Here is a 20,439-nt window from a genome sequence, read left to right as displayed (position 1 = left end):
GTCATAATGATATGTCTGAAGTGTACATGAATTATGTCAAGTCTGAATTGAATATAATGAATGCTTAGGATGATTTTAAGTGTTAATACATTTTAATGATAGGTGTGAAGTGTTAAAATGACTGATGAATGGTATGAAGTGTAAAAGAATGATGTTGATTTGAAGTGTAAATGCCTGATGAATGGTGTGAAGTGTAAATGACTGATGAATGGTGTGAAGTGTAAATGACTGATGTTTGGTTTGAAGTGTAAATGACTGATGTTTGGTGTGTAATGTAAATGACTGATGATTCGTGTGAAGTGTAAATGACTGATGTTTGGTGTGAAGTGTAAATGACTGATGTTTGGTGTGAAGTGTAAATGACTGATGTTTGGTGTGTAATGTAAATGAATGATGCTTGGTGTGAAGTGTAAATGACTGATGAATGGTGCAAAGTTAACTGAATGCCTAGGTTTAATGTGAATGCAAATGAATACTAAGATTGGTGTAAAAGTGTACACAAGTACTAATGATGAATCATCATGATTTGGGTGAATTACTGTGATAATAGTGGGATGTGTGGAAATGATGGTTCAATGTGTGGAAATAAATAAATTGTGTGATTTGTAAGAAATGAATGATTATTTATAAGCCTTTTACATTGCTTACTATGAGGTATGGGTTTTACATATTGTTAGAAACCTTACAGTGACCTAAACTTGTTAATTTCTAGGTTATTTGGTCTTTGTTATAATGCTGTGTATGGTTTTGAATAGAACCATGTGTAGATGAATATGGTGTGATGTACATGTATGACCATGAATATGTGGATGTGAATAGTGTGATTTAAGAATCTGGATGGGAAGATGTATGGCTATGAATGTGGGAATGTGAAAGGTACAATGTACCGCTATAAGAGTGTAGATAGTGTGAGGTATGACTACAAGTGTGAATGGTGTGATGTAAAGCTATGAACCTGGGCAAGAAAATAGTGTGATGTAAAGCTATGAGTTTGGGTATGGAAATGGTGTGATGTATGGCTATGAATTTTGGTATGGACATGGAGTATTGTATGGATATGAATTTGGGTATGGAAATGATGTGATGTATGGATAAGAATTTGTGTATGAGCATGGTGTGATGTACAACTCTAAAGTTTAGTATGGACATGGTGTGATGTATGGATATGAATTCAGGTATTTAAATGATGTGATGTATGAATATGAATTTGGGCATGGACATGGTGTGATGTACAACTTTAAATTTGGGTATGGACATGGTGTGATGTAGGGATATGAATTTGGGTATGGAAATGGTGTGATGTACAACTTTAAATTTGGGTATGGAAATGATGTGATGTATGGATATGAATTTGGGTATGGACATGGTGTGATGTATGGATATGAATTTTTGTAGGAAATGGTGTGATGTGCAACTTTAAATTTGGGTATGGACATGGTGTGATGTATGGATATGAATCTATTCATAGAAATAGTGTGATGTATGGCTATAAATTGGGGCATGGAAATGGTGTGATGTATGGCTAAGAATTGGGGTATGGAAATGGTATGATGTATGGATATGAATCTGGTCATGGAAATGATGTGGTGTTGGGCTCTGAATTTTGGTATGTAAATGGTGTGATCTACGACTTTAAATCTGGGTATGGAAATGGTGTAATGTATGGATATGAATCTGGGCATTAAAATGGTGTGATGTATGGCTATGAATTTGGGTATTGAAATGGTGTGATGTATGGCTATGGTTTTGGGCATGGAAATGGTATGATGTATGGCTATGAATCAGGGCATGGAAATGGTGTGACATATGGCTATGAATCTGGGTATGGAAATGGTGTGATCGAGGACTTTATGCTTTTGGGAAAGGAAATGCTGTGATATATGGCTATGAGTTTGGGCATGGAAATGGTGTGATGTATGGCTATGAGTTTGGGCATGTAAATGGTGTGATGTACAGCTATAAATCTGGGCAAGGAAATGGTGTGATATATGGCTATGAATTTTGGCATGGAAATGGTGTGATGTATGGCTATGAGTTTTGGAATGGAAATGGTGTGATGTATGGCTATGAGTTTTGGCACGGATATGATGTGATGTATGGTTATGAATCTGGGGAAGGAAATGGTGTGATGTATGGCTTTGAATCTGGGCAAGGAAATGGTGTGATGTACAGCAATGAATCTGGGCATGGAAATGGTGTGATGTATGGCTATGAATCTTGGAAAGGAAAGGTTTGATGTATGATTATGAATTTTAGCATGGAAATGGTCTGATGTATGGCTTTGGATTTGGGCAAGGCAATGGTGTGATGTACAGCTATGAATTTGAGCATGGAAATGATGTGATGTATGGTTAAACTTGTGCATGGAAATTATGAATGGACATGAACTTGTGGGGTGTGACACATGTCTGCATGTAATTGTTGCGAGGTTTGGCTAGACTTGAGTGAATTAGAATAGTGTATGGCTATGTGTGAGTGTGAATGGTGTTATGTATGGCTATGAATGTTTGAATGTAAATGGTATGATGTATGGCTATGAATGTGTAAATGTGAATAGTGTGATTTATGACATCACTGGTTTGAATTTGAATGTGGTGTATGGCTATGAATTTGTGGGTGTGAATGGTGTGATGTATGATGGCTATGAATGTGTGAAGGTGATTGATGTGACTTATGACTATGAATATGTGGATGTGATGGCTGAATGTGAATGTGAAAAGTGGGATGTATGACTATAAATTTTTATATGTAGTGACATATGGCTGGATGATGTGTTGTAAAAATGAATGGCTGTGGAGGATGTTGTGTACATATGGATGACTGAAGATGGAGAGATGTACAAATGAATGATGGTGGGTAGTGTTATGTACATGAATGGCTGAAGATGGTATGGTGTACATGAATGGCTGTAGATGGTGTGATGTAGAAATGAATGGCTGTGGATGTTGTGATGTAGAAATGAATGGCTTTGGATGGTGTGATGTAGAAATGAATGATGGTGGATGTTGTGATGTAGAAATGAATGATGGTGGATGGTGTGATGTAGAAATGAATAGCTGTAGATGGTGTGATGTAGAAATGAATGGCTGTGGATGGTGTGATGTAGAAATGAATGGTTGTAGATGGTGTGATGTAGAAATGAATGATGGTGGATGGTGTGATGTAGAAATGAATGGCTGTGGATGGTGTGATGTAGAAATGAATGGTTGTAGATGGTGTGATGTAGAAATGAATGGCTGTAGATGGTGTGATGTGGAAATGAATGGTTGTAGATGGTGTGATGTAGAAATGAATGGTTGTAGATGGTGTGATGTAGAAATGAATGGCTGTAGATGATGTGATGTAGAAATGAATGGTTGTAGATGGTGTGATGTACAAATGAATGGCTGTGGGTGGTGTGATGTACAGATGAATAGCTGTAGATGGTGTGATGTACAAATGAATAGCTGTAGATGGTGTGTTGTACAAATGAATTTTGGTGGGTGGTGTGATGTACAAATGAATAGCTGTAGATGGTGTGATGTACAAATGAATGGCTGTGGATGGTGTGATGTACAAATGAATGACTGTAGATGGTGTGATGTACAAATGAATGGCTGTGGATGGTGTGATGTACAAATGAATTGTGGTGGGTGGTGTGATGTACAAATGAATAGCTGTAGATGGTGTGATGTACAAATGAATGGCTGTGGATGGTGTGATGTATAAATGAATGACTGTAGATGGTGTGATGTGCAAATGAATGACTGTGGATGGTGTGATGTACAAATGAATGGCTGTAGATGTGTGATGTACATGAATGGTTGTAGATGGTGTGATGTAGAAATGAATGGCTGTAGATGTGTGATGTACATGAATGGTTGTAGATGGTGTGATGTAGAAATGAATGACTGTGGATGGTGTGATGTTCAAGTGAATGAATGTGGATGGTGTGATGTACAAATGAATGGTTGTAGATGGTGTGATGTACAAATGAATGATGGTGGATGGTGTGATGTACAAATGAATGATGGTGGATGGTGTTATGTACAAATGAATGATGGTGGATGGTGTTATGTACAAACGAATGGCTGTAGATGTGTGATGTACATGAATGGTTGTAGATGGTGTGATGTAGAAATGAATGACTGTGGATAGTGTGATGTACAAATGAATGACTGTGGATGGTGTGATGTAAAAAATGAATGGTGGTGGGTAGTGTGATGTACAAATGAATAGCTGTAGATGGTGTGATGTACAAATGAATGGCTGTGGATGGTGTGATGTATAAATGAATGACTGTAGATGGTGTGATGTGCAAATGAATGACTGTGGATGGTGTGATGTACAAATGAATGGCTGTAGATGTGTGATGTACATGAATGGTTGTAGATGGTGTGATGTAGAAATGAATGGCTGTAGATGTGTGATGTACATGAATGGTTGTAGATGGTGTGATGTAGAAATGAAGGACTGTGGATGGTGTGATGTTCAAGTGAATGAATGTGGATGGTGTGATGTACAAATGAATGGTTGTAGATGGTGTGATGTACAAATGAATGATGGTGGATGGTGTGATGTACAAATGAATGAAGGTGGATGGTGTTATGTACAAATGAATGATGGTGGATGGTGTTATGTACAAACGAATGGCTGTAGATGTGTGATGTACATGAATGGTTGTAGATGGTGTGGTGTAGAAATGAATGACTGTGGATAGTGTGATGTACAAATGAATGACTGTGGATGGTGTGATGTAAAAAATGAATGGTGGTGGGTAGTGTGATGTACAAATGAATAGCTGTAGATGGTGTGATGTACAAATGAATGGCTGTGGATGGTGTGATGTATAAATGAATGACTATAGATGATGTGACGTACAAATGAATGATGGTGGGTGGTGTGATGTACAAATGAATGATGGTGGGTGGTGTGATGTACAAATGAATGATGGTGGATGGTTTTATGTACAAATAAATGGCTGTAGATGTGTTATGTACAAATAAATGGATTTGCATGGTGAGATTTGTGAGTGTGCATGGTAGTGAATGCTTTTACATATATCTATGAATGGTATGTGTGGATATGGAAGGAAAGATGTATGGATGTATGGCTATAAAGGGTGTGATGTATGAATGATGTGATGTTTTGCTACACACCTTGTGATGTACAGATGTGAAAGATATGATGCAAATGATAAATGATGTGATGCATTGCAATGAATGTGTGGATGTGTAGGGCCTAATATATCAATACAAATGATATAATGTTCAATGGATATCTATGTTTTGATGTATGGCTGAATGGTATAATGTGTGGTTTCCAATTGTGAACAGCATGGTACCGGTAAGCTTGTCAATAGAGAGATTAAGTGGTCAAATTAACATATCTATTATATAAAAGCTAAACAGAAGTTTGTTTTAAATTTCAAATACAATAAAACCTGAGCAATTAGTTTGTTAACCGAAGCATTAAAATTAGAATGATAACATTGAGTGACAATAACATGTGATTAACACATGTGCTGAAGTCTTATTTCAAACACTTCTATAAAACCTAGTATAGAATAATAATAGTTAACATTAAAATATATCCTGGTAAAGGTGTAACAATCAGTAAAATACAGCCACTAACAATACATGTATTTTATCTTTAACAAACTGATGATAACAATTAAATACTAATAAAACTTATATAACCATAAAATTTCATTTCAACGGAGATAAAAGGTTAATTAAAGCATGTTCTTATATGATTGTGAAAAAACGTACCATACCTAGATATATGTAAAAGTGTAACTCAAATGAACACAAAGTAACAGTTTTCTGTTCAAGAAAATACTACGTCTCCACCACCCCAGGGAACAGGGAAGGCAATTTTTAAAATTTTATGTTGGTGGTTGTATTTGAAATACCAAAATGCAAAAAGAGTGTTGTTTTTTTTTTTTTTTATTTCTATGGGTGGCTGGTGTTAAAAACAAATGCTATCCTTGGGGGTACATAGTATTTTCTGGAACAACCCTTACATTTTTTCACATTACTTTATAAAACTTTCAGAAAACAAAACAATTTCTCAAAAATGCAATATGAAACAGTTTAGACTGCTTCAGGGCCGTTCAAAAATTTATTGCGTTATGGGGTTTAAGGCAAAAAAATACATTAAATACAGGTGAATTGCATTTTGTTTAGAATTTTGTAAGAAATATAAGTAAACTATAGGCTTCAAGGAGCCTGTGTTGCTCAGCTGATATTTTTATATACGGTTGATGAAAATAAAAGGACTCCCCATTTATTATGTTTAGAAAAGCCCTGACCCTTTCAATGCTAATCTACTTAAACAATTAATACAATTAAAATATTGATCAAGGGTTATTCCATTAAAATTAATGTAGAAAAGATATGAGGAATTTTAGAAGGATATGTATAAGATGTTGCAAAACTAATCAAATGAAAAGATAACATGTTGGTTTTCAGAAAATGAACTTCTAAAATAGGGTTCTAAAAACTTCTCGCTGTACTTTTTAAAATTTAAGATGTTAAAAAATATTCGTCTTGATGTTACTTGTAAAAAAATTTGATGACATAGATAGACAAAATTTGACAGAAGACATAACAAATGTACCGTAAATTTTGAAATTCATTATAATCATTGATGAACAATGGACAAAAATAATACTTTAATAATTATTGTTATTTCAGAAAATGCTAACTTTTTAAAGTGAGTTTCATTTTTTTGCAAAACATGTCTGTCCACAATTTTCATAATAATCCTTGAAAAATTTGTTGGATTTAAAATATAAAACAAATTTAAGCGGTTTTTAACTACTTGAAAAAAAAAGTTTTTTTTACAATAAATCATATGGGGACTAAAACAATTCATTCCTTATAACTGTAATCATGGTATATAGACACTGACATGTATGCTTCTATAAATATAGATAACATGCTACTATACATTAGCACTACATATAGACATTTATTTGTACATCCATTAACTTTCCTAACAATCTGTTATGCTACGACAGGTTCACTTCTTTGAAAATGTCTTTCTCCAATTCTTCCATCGATGGTAAGGACTGAATTTTTGAGAATATTTCTTCTTTACACTGGTTAAACTTTGGGTACAACTTAGTTATATCTTCATTAGCTTCTATCACCTGCAAACACACATTTGAAATACAGATTGGAGGTGTTGTTTTTTTTACAATACAATACTAATCAACAATTAATTTCAATGTATGTCAAAAGATTTAAAGTTCTGCATGATGATCTACAATGTTTAAGCTGATATATCATTTTGGTCAAAAGATTTGTAACTTTTGTACTTTCAGAAATTATTTTAAAATTTACGGTACATTTGTTATGTCTTCTGTCAAATTTTGTCTATTTATGTCATTATTACACGCATTTATTATTGCATTTTTAGAAATGAACAAAATTGCTAGATTAATTTTTGTGATGTCAAATAACTCGGTATACAGATATATGAACCAGAGGTAAGAATGCAAGTTCTTATTGTTCAGATTCCAACCTAGTCGCATTATTTGCATTTATAAAAACATCACAATAATTTTTTTAAATTTCTTCTTTTGAAGTAACACATCAAGAGTAATAATAAAAGTTAGTGGTGAAAACAATTGGAATTTTCCAGATTTTTAAAGTATTTTTTGTAATGTTGTTGAGATAATTGTCCTCACTTTAAGATTGATTGAACACATATGCAGTTTTCCTATACTTTCACCAGGGGAGATTCTTTTCCAATAAAAATTTATAACACAGTGCCTCGCCTACTTTTTCTGTTAATCACTGACTTAAATCAAAGCGTGAAAGCGCTGTAAAGGCAGTTAATTACAGGTTGTGTGTATTTCTAGTCCAGTTATATCATTATCTTCCATAGAACAGAGGTGGTTTGTAGAATTTAAGATTTAGAGTTCTTTTGTACCTAGTTCACCTATATCTATAGTCTACTGTTTCCAGTATATTTTCTGTGCCTCGCCATGAAATGCATTTTTAGCCATGGCCTTGTCAGTTTGCTTTAAATTTATGAGTTTGACTGTCCCTTATGTGTCTTTCGTCCCTCTTCTTTAGACATATAAGAACTTTTCCTTTTCAATATAAATAGACTATTTTTAATTATTGATTGTATACGCATATTCTATGACTCCCATAAAAAGAAGTTCACAAAGATTGACTAGTCTCTGTACTGTGTGTATAGCAAGAACATCAAGTAACATAATGGTAAATGTACATAGTAACACATCAACTTTTTTGATGACCATACCTGCCAACTGTCAGTATTTGCAGAGTATTTCCCCCATCGAGCTCGAGGCTCCCAAATGGAGCAATTTTGTCGACTATTTTAAAGAAAACAATTAATTCAACAATGGCAATGAGCTTGTTTATGCATGAATAAATATATTATTAACCAGGAAGAATTTACTAATGCCAACTCGCCCCACTCATGTAAAAAGATGTTATCCCGTTGTATATAAGGCCAAAATAAATAAATAGTGTGTTTCCGGTTTCCCGACCCTACCTCTGTTTCTGCCGCCGACCCTAAACATTTTATTGACAAAAATAAAAAAAATATCAAAAATCCGGATTTTTCGTTCTTTCCGGATCCGACTCTTCGTTTAGAAAACTATCTTCAAAACGTTTGATAGCAATGACCAATACGGATAAGTCAAGCGTTTCAAGAACCTAGATTTTAAATAAACATGCATGGCTTTGAACAACCGTGCAGCATATTGGCTGTCAAATATGCAAAATATAATCACATGGTTGCAAAATATTTAAGAGTAAAATGAGTTAATTTACTGTTAAAATCCACAGTGACTCGGTAAAAATCCTAGGATTTTTCAAAATAAACTGCACACAGCTAGAAAACAAAGAAATAGTCATGTCAACGTCAAATACATTAGTAAAGTGATACAAAAAGACAGGAAATACTAAAAATTGACAATGTGTAAAAAGAAACAGAAAGCTTTCTCCAGTAGGCAGACATGGTGTATGATTCATGTTCATTAATAAATGAATCTGCCCCTGCACCATGTCTACTTTTTATTCTTTTAAATTTTTCCAGGCTGGTCCCACAACAGTTTATAAGGAAAAGAAGAAGAAAGAGAAGGAAAAAATCATGTCCTATTAAAATATCTACATTTTTTTCCCATAAATTTAATAAGAAAAATTCTCACTATTCTCAAAACCTGAAATTTTAACAATATTGTCAGAACCCCACTCATCAAGATTAAATTCTGTCAACAAGTCGAACATCAAAACACATCTGTTCATTAAATAAAGAGGGTGCAAGAGTACTACCCCTCGAACAATCATAATAAGTTGTTGCTTAGCATCAATTTTCAGTGTTTTTACTACTAAAAAAAAGGGGTAGGAATCTGTTCCCACATGCATACCCTGTGTGACAGAAAACAGAAAAAGCTGTAGATTTTAGTACTACATGTATTATCAAAGAAGCATGCAGGCTCATCAAATGATTTCATTTGGAAACTTTTTCTGCTGTCATCGATAGAAAAAAATAAAAAGTTTTCATAAAATAAAATGTTTTACCTACCTACCCTACCTAATTTTTTTCGGGGTGAAATAGGAAACACACTATTTATTTATTTTGGCCTAAGTTAAATTCCGTTAATATTACTCCTGCCAACTGGTCCCACCTAATGGAAATCAGTGAAATCTAGATAAATATATTATTAACCAGGATGAATTTAGTAATGCCAAATAAAGGCAACAGTAGTATACCGCTGTTCAAAACTCATAAATCCAGGGACAAAAAAAAAATTGGGGTAACAAACTAAAACTGAGGGAAACGCATAAATATAAGAGGAGAACAACGACATAACACCGAAACGTAACACACACAGAAACGGACCAAGCATCAGACAAAACACCACGAGAATAACAAATATAACATGAAAACCAAATACATGAATTAGGGATAGACAAGTACCGTGCCACGTCTGATCTCAATATCTCAAAAATAAGAGAAAACACAAACGACTCAACGTTAAAATGCAACACACACAGAAACGAACAATAATATAACAATGGCCATCTTCCTGACTTGGTACAGGACACTTTTAAAGGGAATAAAAGTGGTGGGTTGAACCTGGTTTTGTGGCATGCCAAACCTCGCACTTTAATGGCAAAGTTAAATATAACATTGAAATGACAACATATTACAGGACTACAATACAAATAAATAGGAGAACATATTAGACAAAGAAAAACATGATTAATAGATAACAAAATGCATCAGGTTTAAAATTCAATACGCCAAAAACGCGCCTTGTCCACACAGGACTTACAAGTGACGCCCAGATATAAAAGATCGAAAGAGAAAAAAGTACAAAGTTGTACAGCACTGGAGATAAAAAGTTGAAAAGGTTTCGCCAAATACGACATTGTTTTTATGCCCGGGATAAGAACATTCTTATTATATAGAACAATTCATGCTATTGCAAACAGTAAATTTTATCAAATGAATATGAAAGAGATATACATAAAGAAACTGAAGTATTAACTAATTACAGAAAACTAAACCCGAATACATAACGCCCAGATATAAAAGATCGAAAGTGAAAAAGGCACAAAGCCGCACAGCACCGAAGACCAAAAGCTGAAAAGGTCTTGCCACTCTCCCCACTTATGGAAAAAGATGTTATCCCGTTGAATATAAGTTAAATTCCTTATATTGCATTATGATACAATTAACAGGTTTCTTTTCAATTGTTATGCAAATAACTAAGCTTCAAAACTCAGTTATTCTTCAACAATACATTTTTTTTTTAGAATTATAATTTCAGTATATCAATAATAGTAATTAAATAAATTTTCGGTTTGTTTGTATTCTGTGTAGATTAGTTTTCATTAAAGTGGTGCGAGTTTTTATTTTTAATTATATATATATATATTAATCTAAATATTACCGTTTTTTTATAAGTAGGGCGGGTTTGCAGGAGTAATATTTAACATTATTTAACATGATTTAACCAATTTCACATGTGGGGCGATTTGATAAATCAGTTTGTGGCGGTTTTTTTAAAAGATGGCGATTAGCCAGTGGGGCGACTTGTCCTGCTTCCATTTGAAGGCCCCCTTGAAGGTTTTGCGCATTTTGAAAAGTTGGCAGATATGTTTCTAACTCCAGGCAAAATCTACCGGTATGAATGAAAAAGAAGTTTTCAATTAAGGCTCTGTGGCCATAACAGCTGTCTCATTAGCATTTTAACCACTTCCCATATTTGCAATTAAAACAATAGAAGAAAATTATTCAACGCAAAAACAAAACTTACTTGTAAATATGAAATTCTCTTTACGGTATGAGTTTTTCTCATTGTTTGAGATTGTACAGTAGTACCTGTAACTGCTTATACCTATTTCTTATTCACTTTTGCTTGATAAACTCACTAAATATCATGTATATACATTGTACCACATCTCCTTATTTTTATATGCATTCCAATAACATGAACAATTGTAATTCAATTCTATATACCAAAGCAAAATGAACTGCACCACTTTCATTCACTAGTATGCATCTTTTGGCAAAATACAAGTTCTTAAATGACTCAAGATATATTTATTGATAAAAAAAAAAAAATTTAGTATACAACTCTTTAACAGGTATAAAAAAAAAAGCACAGCTGTGTCATAACTTGTGAAATCTGTGCTGAAAACATAGACATTGATGGTATTTGAGTAATTCCATGTGAAGCTCAACATTAGCTCGTCAGTTGGTGGTGGACAGTTATAGTTCCTTCCTGCAGGCTAGGATGAATGACTTTTCAAGAAAACCAATTTCACAAATCAAAACTTTCCTCTAGATTTCTCCTACAATATTCATCCAGTTTAGTTCTTTTGGTTTAATTCGACACCGTCCTGATTTTTAATTTTGCAAACCATTCAGTCTCTTGCTTGCAAATGGTGCATGAAAATAGGATTGGTATGGCAGTAGACAAGTCTCTTTGTGCCCTGAAAAAAAGTTTTATAACTTAAGTTTTTTTGAAACTTGTGCAACACACATACCTAAATAACTGTAACATAGAAGAGAGCATCATTCGTGTCAATGTTTTGTTCCTGTTTACATTGTCATTGATATTTTTTCAGAAAGCCTGAGGCATAGCTCATGAATTTCTGTCATTACATCCTAAATTAACATAATTACTGCTAGAATAATTATCAGTATGATATACGTACACTATCATTGTACAGCCCAAGTCTTCAGTATATATCATTGTTGCATTCATTCACTCCTGTGTTCAGTCGTTCAAAAATATTTAAACATCAACAAATGAACTTTAATATTAAAGGAAAGAAAACACTAGAAAAGATACGTACATACAACCCGTGTTTAAGTGTATTTGAAAGAGAAATATATCTGGTTAAACGATGTATAAAGGAGGAAAAAATGCAGATATTGCATTACGATGCTTTCTACCTAATAGCACGTGGATATGTTTACATATTTAGACTTGACCCAGTATGACCCTTACCTTGTAGGTCACCGCCGTCGTTTAAACACTAGACTACAGTCGTGTATAAGACAATAAAATGCTTAAGCCTGTACTATTTGTGTGAAGTAAATGTGTTTTTTCTGTACATTTAAATTGTTTTACCTGATAGCAAGGACGTATATCTATCCGTTTCCTTCTCAATTCACTTTGTCAATTTCTTCGAGCTTCTTCAAAACATACGTATTACTGCGCCCGGAAGTGAAAAAAATATTAGAAATCCTCGTAAAATAATGCTATTTTCAATTTTGTGGAATCCATTTTGTTATATTTATTATATAAAGATAAAAAAAGTTACGATTAATTATGAATTTGCATATCATTATACGGAACGTTTATGGACTATTTTTCCATAGCTGTAAGTCGGTCATTTTGGCGGGAAATCATGTACACATACACACGTAGATTGGCTGGTACCTGATCGTAATGTTACACATCAGATATATCAAATAGCTAATACCCGGAACGTAGTACCGGGAACCAGGATAATACGTAGACAACATACATAACTAATACCGAAATTGAAAACGCTTTACGGTTTCTCGTTTATAAACTGAATTCCGCTTTGAATTATAGAAGATGCAATATTAATCATGTTCAGTCGACTTTTCATTGTTATATCAACGTCTGAACTAATTAAAAAATCTTTAGATCTCAGATAACACTCGAAATTGACCCGACCTCTTTCCACACGGAATACAAATAATGATAGTTTGTAGTCAGGTTGACTGCTTATAATGCAAAATACACATTAATAACAAGTTCTATAAAACGAACAATACACACTGATCGTTTCTTTAGTCCCCAATGTAAATGAAAGAAACAAAAACCATATCATACCATAAAAAGAAGAGGAGAAATTTGAACATTTCCGGATCTTTTTCTGGCCAAAAGACCCCCTGCATAGATTGCGTATGAAAAGATTAACCTCATGACTTGAAAGTCAGGCCTTAAAGCACTGCCTTTAAAAAAATGAGGAAATAAATCAATAAAAATATTCCTCTTGATACTATCTTTTAATTGTAAGAAGCTTCTGTCCAAGTTTGGTAAAAGTCCAGGATAGTTTATGAATCTAAAAAATGTTTAAAAACTTTAACTGCAGACTGAATGTAATGTTAACTGGAAGAAAACCAAATTTCTTTCTAGATACAAGCATTTGATCATAAACAAAGCTACTGTCCAAGTTTGGTACAAATCAAAAATAGTATAAAAAAGTAACTAAAATTTAAAAAAGTTTAACCACAGAATGAATGTGTTGCTTCCTGGCAGAACATCTAAGTCCGTTTAAAAGTAAAATAAGAAAAAAATGGATTTATTTTATTACAAAATTTCTTTTTAGATACTAGCTTTTGTTCATAAACAAGCTTCTGTCTAAGTTTGGTACAAATCCAAAATAGTATAAGAAAGTTATTAAAATTTAAAAAAGTTTAACCACAGAGTGAATGTGTTGTTTCCTGGCAGAAAATCTAAGTCCATTTAAAAGTAAAATAAGGAAAATAGATTTATTTTTTTACAAAATTTACTTCTAGATACTATCTTATGATCATAAACAAGCTTCTGTCAAAGTTTGGTACAAACTTAGGATAGTTTAAGAAAGTTATTAAAATTTTTAAACCTTTTACCACAGAGTGAATGTAATATTTCCCGGCAAAAATACTAAGTCCATTTATAAGTAAAATAAGGAAAAAATTGAATTTTATTTTTACAAAATTTACTTCTGGATACTATCTTATGATCATAAACAAGCTTCTGTACAAGTTTAGTAGAAATCCAGAATAGTTTAAGAAAGTTATTAAAATTTCAAAAACTTCAACCAGAGTGAATATTTGTGGAAGCCGCCAACGACATGTAGGATCGCTATGTCTCACTTTTCCAACTAAAGTCAAACTTGACAAAAAAGGTGAACAGAAATGTGCTGCTGGTATAGGTCACCTTCTTAAAATGACAAATATACAATTTCAAGGAGACAATATAACAATGGATCATAAATGTTCATTGTTGGTTAATATGTGTGTAATATTGTGTTTGATCTAATAATAAGAATGATTCTATGTGGTTAACACCTTAATACTTACAATTACTGGAGCAGGCAATTCAAACTGTTTCTGGTGCATTAACCAATCTTCATGGAGGTCATGTAAAGATTGTAAATATTCCTGAAAGTATATAAGTTGTGTTACATTCATTGGTTGTTACTATAGTACAAATAAAAGCATTTAAGACAATGAGACAGCAACATACTAAACAGACTGTGAGACAGCAACCCAGATAAACATATAACAAAAAGATGGAAACATATAGTCTTCATCAGTAGACTGTTAGACAGCAACCCAGATAAACATATAACAAAAAGATGGAAACATATAGTCTTCATCAGTAGACTGTTAATGGAAAATGAGTGGTGAAAGTGTGGACTTCACAATATCAAATATTGGTGTTATTTTTTACTTTTTTTATTAATCAATTTAAATTTATCTGTTTTTCAATTTAATGCTTTAGAAGAAAGGACAGCTGTAACTTAAAACTTAATTAATTGCTCAATAAAATTGAGAATGTGTCAAAAAGATAACAACCCGACCAAAAAGCAGAAAACAGTCGAAGCCAACCAATTGGTCTTCAACATGTTCAATACATGAGAAAATCCCCAAGCTCTTCTTTTTTTGATATAAATTTCAAAGGTAAAACGTTAATCTCTTAATTGTATTAAACAATATCTGGAATTATTGATCAACATTTTTTTTTTATCAATTCAAATCAATCAAATACTAATTTCTCTACAAAATGGTTCTTACAATTGGCACATCTTTTTCTTCATGTCTGTTTCTCTTCCTGATTCTCTCTTGACATGTATGTGGATCTGCTCTAAGATAAACTGTTAAACAAGACAAAATTCAAGTGTCAAATAACTGAGTTTTACAACAATGTTCTCATGGAATCATCTTTAATAGATCATTGATCATAGATATAAATTATCACTTGGCAATCTAGTCATTATCTTATTACACAAATATGATTATTAATGAATTATGAAAATGAAGACATCGGGTATGATCAATTCTGTTTGATGGACAGATAAAGATATGTGTTCTGTTTTTTTAATTGACTTTTCAAATTCATAATAAACAAGCTTTCCTCTGCCCACAAGGGACAACTTTAGAGTTCCATGCATTTCCGTCAAAAACTTAGGATCTAGTAAACATCATTCATGTGCTTTGGGACATCATCATGCAAGTCTGATGTTGAGCGAGTGGTTGGAAAAATATGATGCTATATTGCATGAATTATTTAGCAAATTAAGTTCTTATAATTGACAATCAGCACTGCTATCATTGGGAATTGTGAATAAGTACCTATGGGATAAATATTATTGTTAGTCTATCCTGCACAATGACAGGTTAATAGTGCAGGGCTACAGGCATTCCTCTTCTATGTTTTAATGAAGTCATAAAAGCATGCACGATTGAATTTTTTTTCTGGTAAGAGACATCGAAAGTAGTCTATTGATAATTTACAGCTTTTTTGGTAAAACAACACTTCACTTTCTCAAAGGAACTTCTGTCTTTAAGTTATAACAAAAATATTAAAAAGAAACTTGAAGAAAAATACTGCTTTTAGAAAATTTCTTTTTTCTACCATTAATATTTAAAACTTACCAATAAGATCAATGTTGGTATCTTCATGATTTAAAATCCATTTGTAAAATTCTGATAAAATACAGTAATCTACTTCTGCCATTAGATCCCTAAATAAAAGAATTCAAATATATGTTAATACATAACTATTTATTTTTCCAAATTTAAAGCAAATACAGGGAGAATGAAATATGTAACACAAGGGACATAACTCCAGAATGGTAAAAATGACGCCACCAAAAATTAAACTTGATCTAGATGGCGCAGACATAATAATTGTTTGTAATCTGATAATATATACATGATTCTTACTTTTTTGTGTTCAATGTTCTCGATGTTAAACTTATTGCCTTACTGTAAAGATGTGTAACATTTATAATTAAAACTTACTGTCTTCTGAGATTTTCTACAAAACAATATCTGGCACTGAATATACTTCTTTCCATCATCTTTAAAGACTTGTGCTGTAAAAAAACACTCATTGTAAGGTATGGTAAAAATTTATGAATACAAACAGGTGATATATATATGGTAAATATGGTTAATTAATTACTCTAGTTTATAAATGCAGAGTTCTGGATAAGTGGTGGTCCTAAGGATTAGACCACCACATTTGTGAGAATTTGCAATAGAAATGATAGTGAGGACCTGCATATTTTCTTCTAAAAGATTTTGAGAACTCTGATAAATGAGACAGATGCCTGAGCTTGAAAATAAATGTTAAATTCTGTGATGTTCCATTAATAAAGGGACATAACTGAGGAATACAATTGTAACTGCTTTTACCTTATAAAGGGACATAACTCAGGAATACAATTGTAACTGTTTTTACCTTATAAAGGGACATAACTCAGGAATACAATTATAACTGTTTTTACCTTATAAAGGGACATAACTGAGGAATACAATTATAACTGTTTTTACCTTATAAAGGGACATAACTCAGGAATACAATTATAACTGTTTTTACCTTATAAAGGGACATAACTCAGGAATACAATTATAACTGTTTTTACCTTATAAAGGGACATAACTGAGGAATACAATTATAACTGTTTTTACCTTATAAAGGGACATAACTGAGGAATACAATTGTAACTGTTTTTACCTTATAAAGGGACATAACTCAGGAATACAATTGTAACAGTTTTTACCTTATCTTTGAGATCTTTTCTGTGTCCCTCTGCCATTGTAAGCTGTACATAGGACTGGAAAGCCAGACTCCATCTACTGGCATCTTTATACATCATTTCCTGCAAAAATAATACAGAATAGTTGTCATCAAACTCTTCAAGCATAAAGAAGTGTCATCCTCTGATAACTGTAAACTCAAAAACATTTGTGACAATCTGTGCATTTATTATTGGGATTTTTGAAGAATATCAGTCTCAAAAAAATGTGCATGCTAATATCAGAATGTTAGGTCTTATTATTGTGATGTTCACCCAGTTGGATCATTTGCAATAATTTCTGAATTTACATTATTTTATAAAATCTAAGAACAAAGATAAGCAGTGAAACCAAAATTTTTTGTTGAGTTTTCTATAATAAAATTGTAATTATTCAAATTCTACTCGATTGTGGTAATATTTTGCATTAGCCACTGGCCAGCAAACTTGTTATTGTGAAACTTTTTTTTTTAAATCACCTAAGGGAGGTAATAAGATAACACATACCAAAGTATTAAAGCCATTGACATCCTTCCATTTACTGACAGGTTCTGGTATCAACTATAAATACAAACAAATCAACATTACATAGTTACCATATATATCTGGTAATTTAAGCAAATTTTTTTTCAGATGCTAAATATTTAGCATTTCACCACTTTTACATTTTCTTAATTTACCTTGCATATCAGATTATTTAAAAAAAAAAGCATTTTAACATTTACTTGATGTAGCTATACATTTTTTAGTTAAAAATAAGTTAAACAAGTTTGTAACAATTTATTTACATTATTTTTCTACTCAAAAGAGCTACAAAAAACCTTTAACATAAATATTAATTGGTTTACAGTAATAGAAATAAATATGTTTTAAAATGGACACAATTACTTAGTTATTCATGTAATTTTTAAACCATAACAAATACAAGTTATATGGCATTTAATCTAACTCTTCTATTCTCTAACAGACATTGGCACAAAATTGTATTTAGTTATATCTCCAGACCCCACTCAAATATAAATAGGGTCCTTAAGTTCCATGGATTCCTGCCAAGACTAATTGCAGGAAAATATAGTATAAAAAAATGTATTTGTCTTTTTTATTTACACAGTTTTAGATAAATGTAAGAAACATTTCAATACTAAATAACTAAGAGTAGAAGCTGACTTGTTTTACTGTTTTTAAATACTGCAAGATAACCAATTTCGGATTTTTAATTATTAAACAATTTTACTCATTCAAATCAAAATAATGTTTAATATTTCTTGTATTAAAAAGACATGTAATTCTTACATCAACTTCTGGAAAGTTTTTAAAATACTGTAAAAATGTGCTCTTTCCACTTCCAATATTTCCTTCCACTGCAACCTGCAAAAATTAGTAACTTGTGATGTAATGATGTAATGTTTGTTGTTATAGATGAATAGACATTCAAAAAAATATAATATTGCTTGTTGTATTTGTTGTAATTAGCTGTCATTTGTCATGTTTGTTCCTGTACATCATATTTGTTTTTCAGTCATTATTTTGAACATAAATCAGGCTATTAGTTTTTTTTTTAATTTTCATTCCAGGGCCTTACATAGCTTTTAATCATTGTTGAAGGTGGTGAGACTTGTAAAATTCTGCATCATTTGGTTTCTTGTGAAGTTTTCTCTCATTAGCTAACAGAGTCAGGTTTTATAGCTTCTATTCGGTGTTAAGCTCATTTGTAACTATGCTGAATCAAAATAAAGTTTTACTAACTTACCTGCTTCTGCCTTCAGAAACACAAACAATATATTTGTAACTTGTACTTACTGTGAAGCCTTTATCTTTACTAGAAGGTTTCTTGACATTTTCTGGAAATAAAAGAAAGTAAAACTTTATACAACATTTTTATAACACCACATCCTTTCATAGGTAAAGTCATAGCCCTGGGTTTTTTTGTATGTAGGAATGGGGATACTTTCATGACTTTTAAAGGTAAACATTCTCACCAAATGACATCAAACAACAATTTTTGGTGCATGGCCATTACTAGCCTCTTGAATTGGACGATAAAAAATTTGACTGATTTTGACGCATCCTGATGAATTTTTCTAAATATGATGCTAACAATATATTTGAGACCTCTGATGAATCATGATAAGGTTATAATTTATGATGAATCGGGGTAAAACTTTTTTCAATTAGATGCTAACGGTATACAAAAATGAAAATCTATCCCTTGTAGTAAAGACTATAAAGTCTAAAGCCAGTAAAGGGCATAAATTTTTTACTCCCCCCTTGTGTTTTATTATAATTGTTTGTCATATAATATGATAATCATATTGTTACTTCGTAGAATAAGAAATGTTTTAATTGGCAAGCAGCCAGGAAAATCTCCACAAAACGACTATCCTACCCCTTTTTTATCAGTATTTTTTTAACAATTTAAATGATTCTTTGTTGGTCTGTTGATTTCTTTATTCACGCAAATGTATTTGGTAAATACCGTATAAATAGAATATAAAGAAATCGTAAAAGAACCTAGATTTAAATGTTGTAGCCCAATCATCGTCTTTGCTGATCCTGTACATGAAGTTGATAGTTCTTTGTTTACATAAAATTTGGCGCAATATTTCACATGTCCCGCTGAACTCCAAATTAGCCAATCAAATGAATAAATAGTATTCACCGCATTTACAAGAACCTGCTTATTTCGACCCTTAAACTCTTATCGAATCGACCCTATCCGTATATCATTATTAAGACTATAATGCTGATGTTTACTACGCAAAAGCGGTAGGTATTAATTTGTTTTTAGTTTCTAAGATAACATAAGATTAAGATAAAAAAAAAACCTAGAGGCTCTTAAGAGCCTGTGTCGCTCACCTTAGTCTATGTGCATATTAAACAAAGGACACAGATGGATTCATGACAAAATGTGTGTTTTGGTGATGGTGATGTGTTTGTAGATCTTACTTTACTGAACATTCTTGCTTCTTACAATTATCTCAATTTATAATGAACTTGGCCCATTAGTTGCAGAGGAAAATATTTTGTTAAAATTTACAAAAATTTACAAAATTTACAAAATTATTAAAAATTGACTATATAAAGGGCAATAACTCCTTAAGGGGTCAACTGATCTTTTTGGTCATGTTGA

At 32.2% G+C, this 20,439-nt stretch overlaps 2 protein-coding genes across 2 annotated transcripts; both read right to left on the bottom strand.

The window, feature by feature from the left end:
• Positions 1–2,725: 2,725 nt before the first annotated feature.
• On the bottom strand, positions 2,726–4,515 carry LOC139501151 (trophinin-like). The gene has a single exon (XM_071290144.1). It carries the CDS (start codon positions 4,414–4,416, stop codon positions 2,863–2,865), a length of 1,554 nt encoding a protein of 517 aa, XP_071146245.1. The 5' UTR covers positions 4,417–4,515; the 3' UTR covers positions 2,726–2,862.
• Positions 4,516–5,685: 1,170 nt separating this feature from the next.
• Positions 5,686–19,940, bottom strand: LOC139501152 (thymidine kinase 2, mitochondrial-like). The gene is made up of 10 exons (XM_071290145.1): positions 19,821–19,940; positions 19,110–19,150; positions 18,603–18,677; positions 17,817–17,870; positions 17,295–17,393; positions 16,531–16,604; positions 16,162–16,250; positions 15,301–15,380; positions 14,584–14,664; positions 5,686–7,135 (listed from the first exon to the last, which is right to left on the bottom strand). Exons 1-10 carry the CDS (start codon positions 19,846–19,848, stop codon positions 6,995–6,997), a joined length of 762 nt encoding a protein of 253 aa, XP_071146246.1. The 5' UTR covers positions 19,849–19,940; the 3' UTR covers positions 5,686–6,994.
• Between the last annotated feature and the right edge of the window lie 499 nt (positions 19,941–20,439).

This window comes from Mytilus edulis, chromosome 13, assembly GCF_963676685.1.
Source record: "Mytilus edulis chromosome 13, xbMytEdul2.2, whole genome shotgun sequence".
NCBI lineage: Eukaryota > Metazoa > Mollusca > Bivalvia > Mytilida > Mytilidae > Mytilus > Mytilus edulis.
Note: the sequence above shows the minus strand (reverse complement) of the source record. Positions and strands in the feature narration are given on the sequence as shown.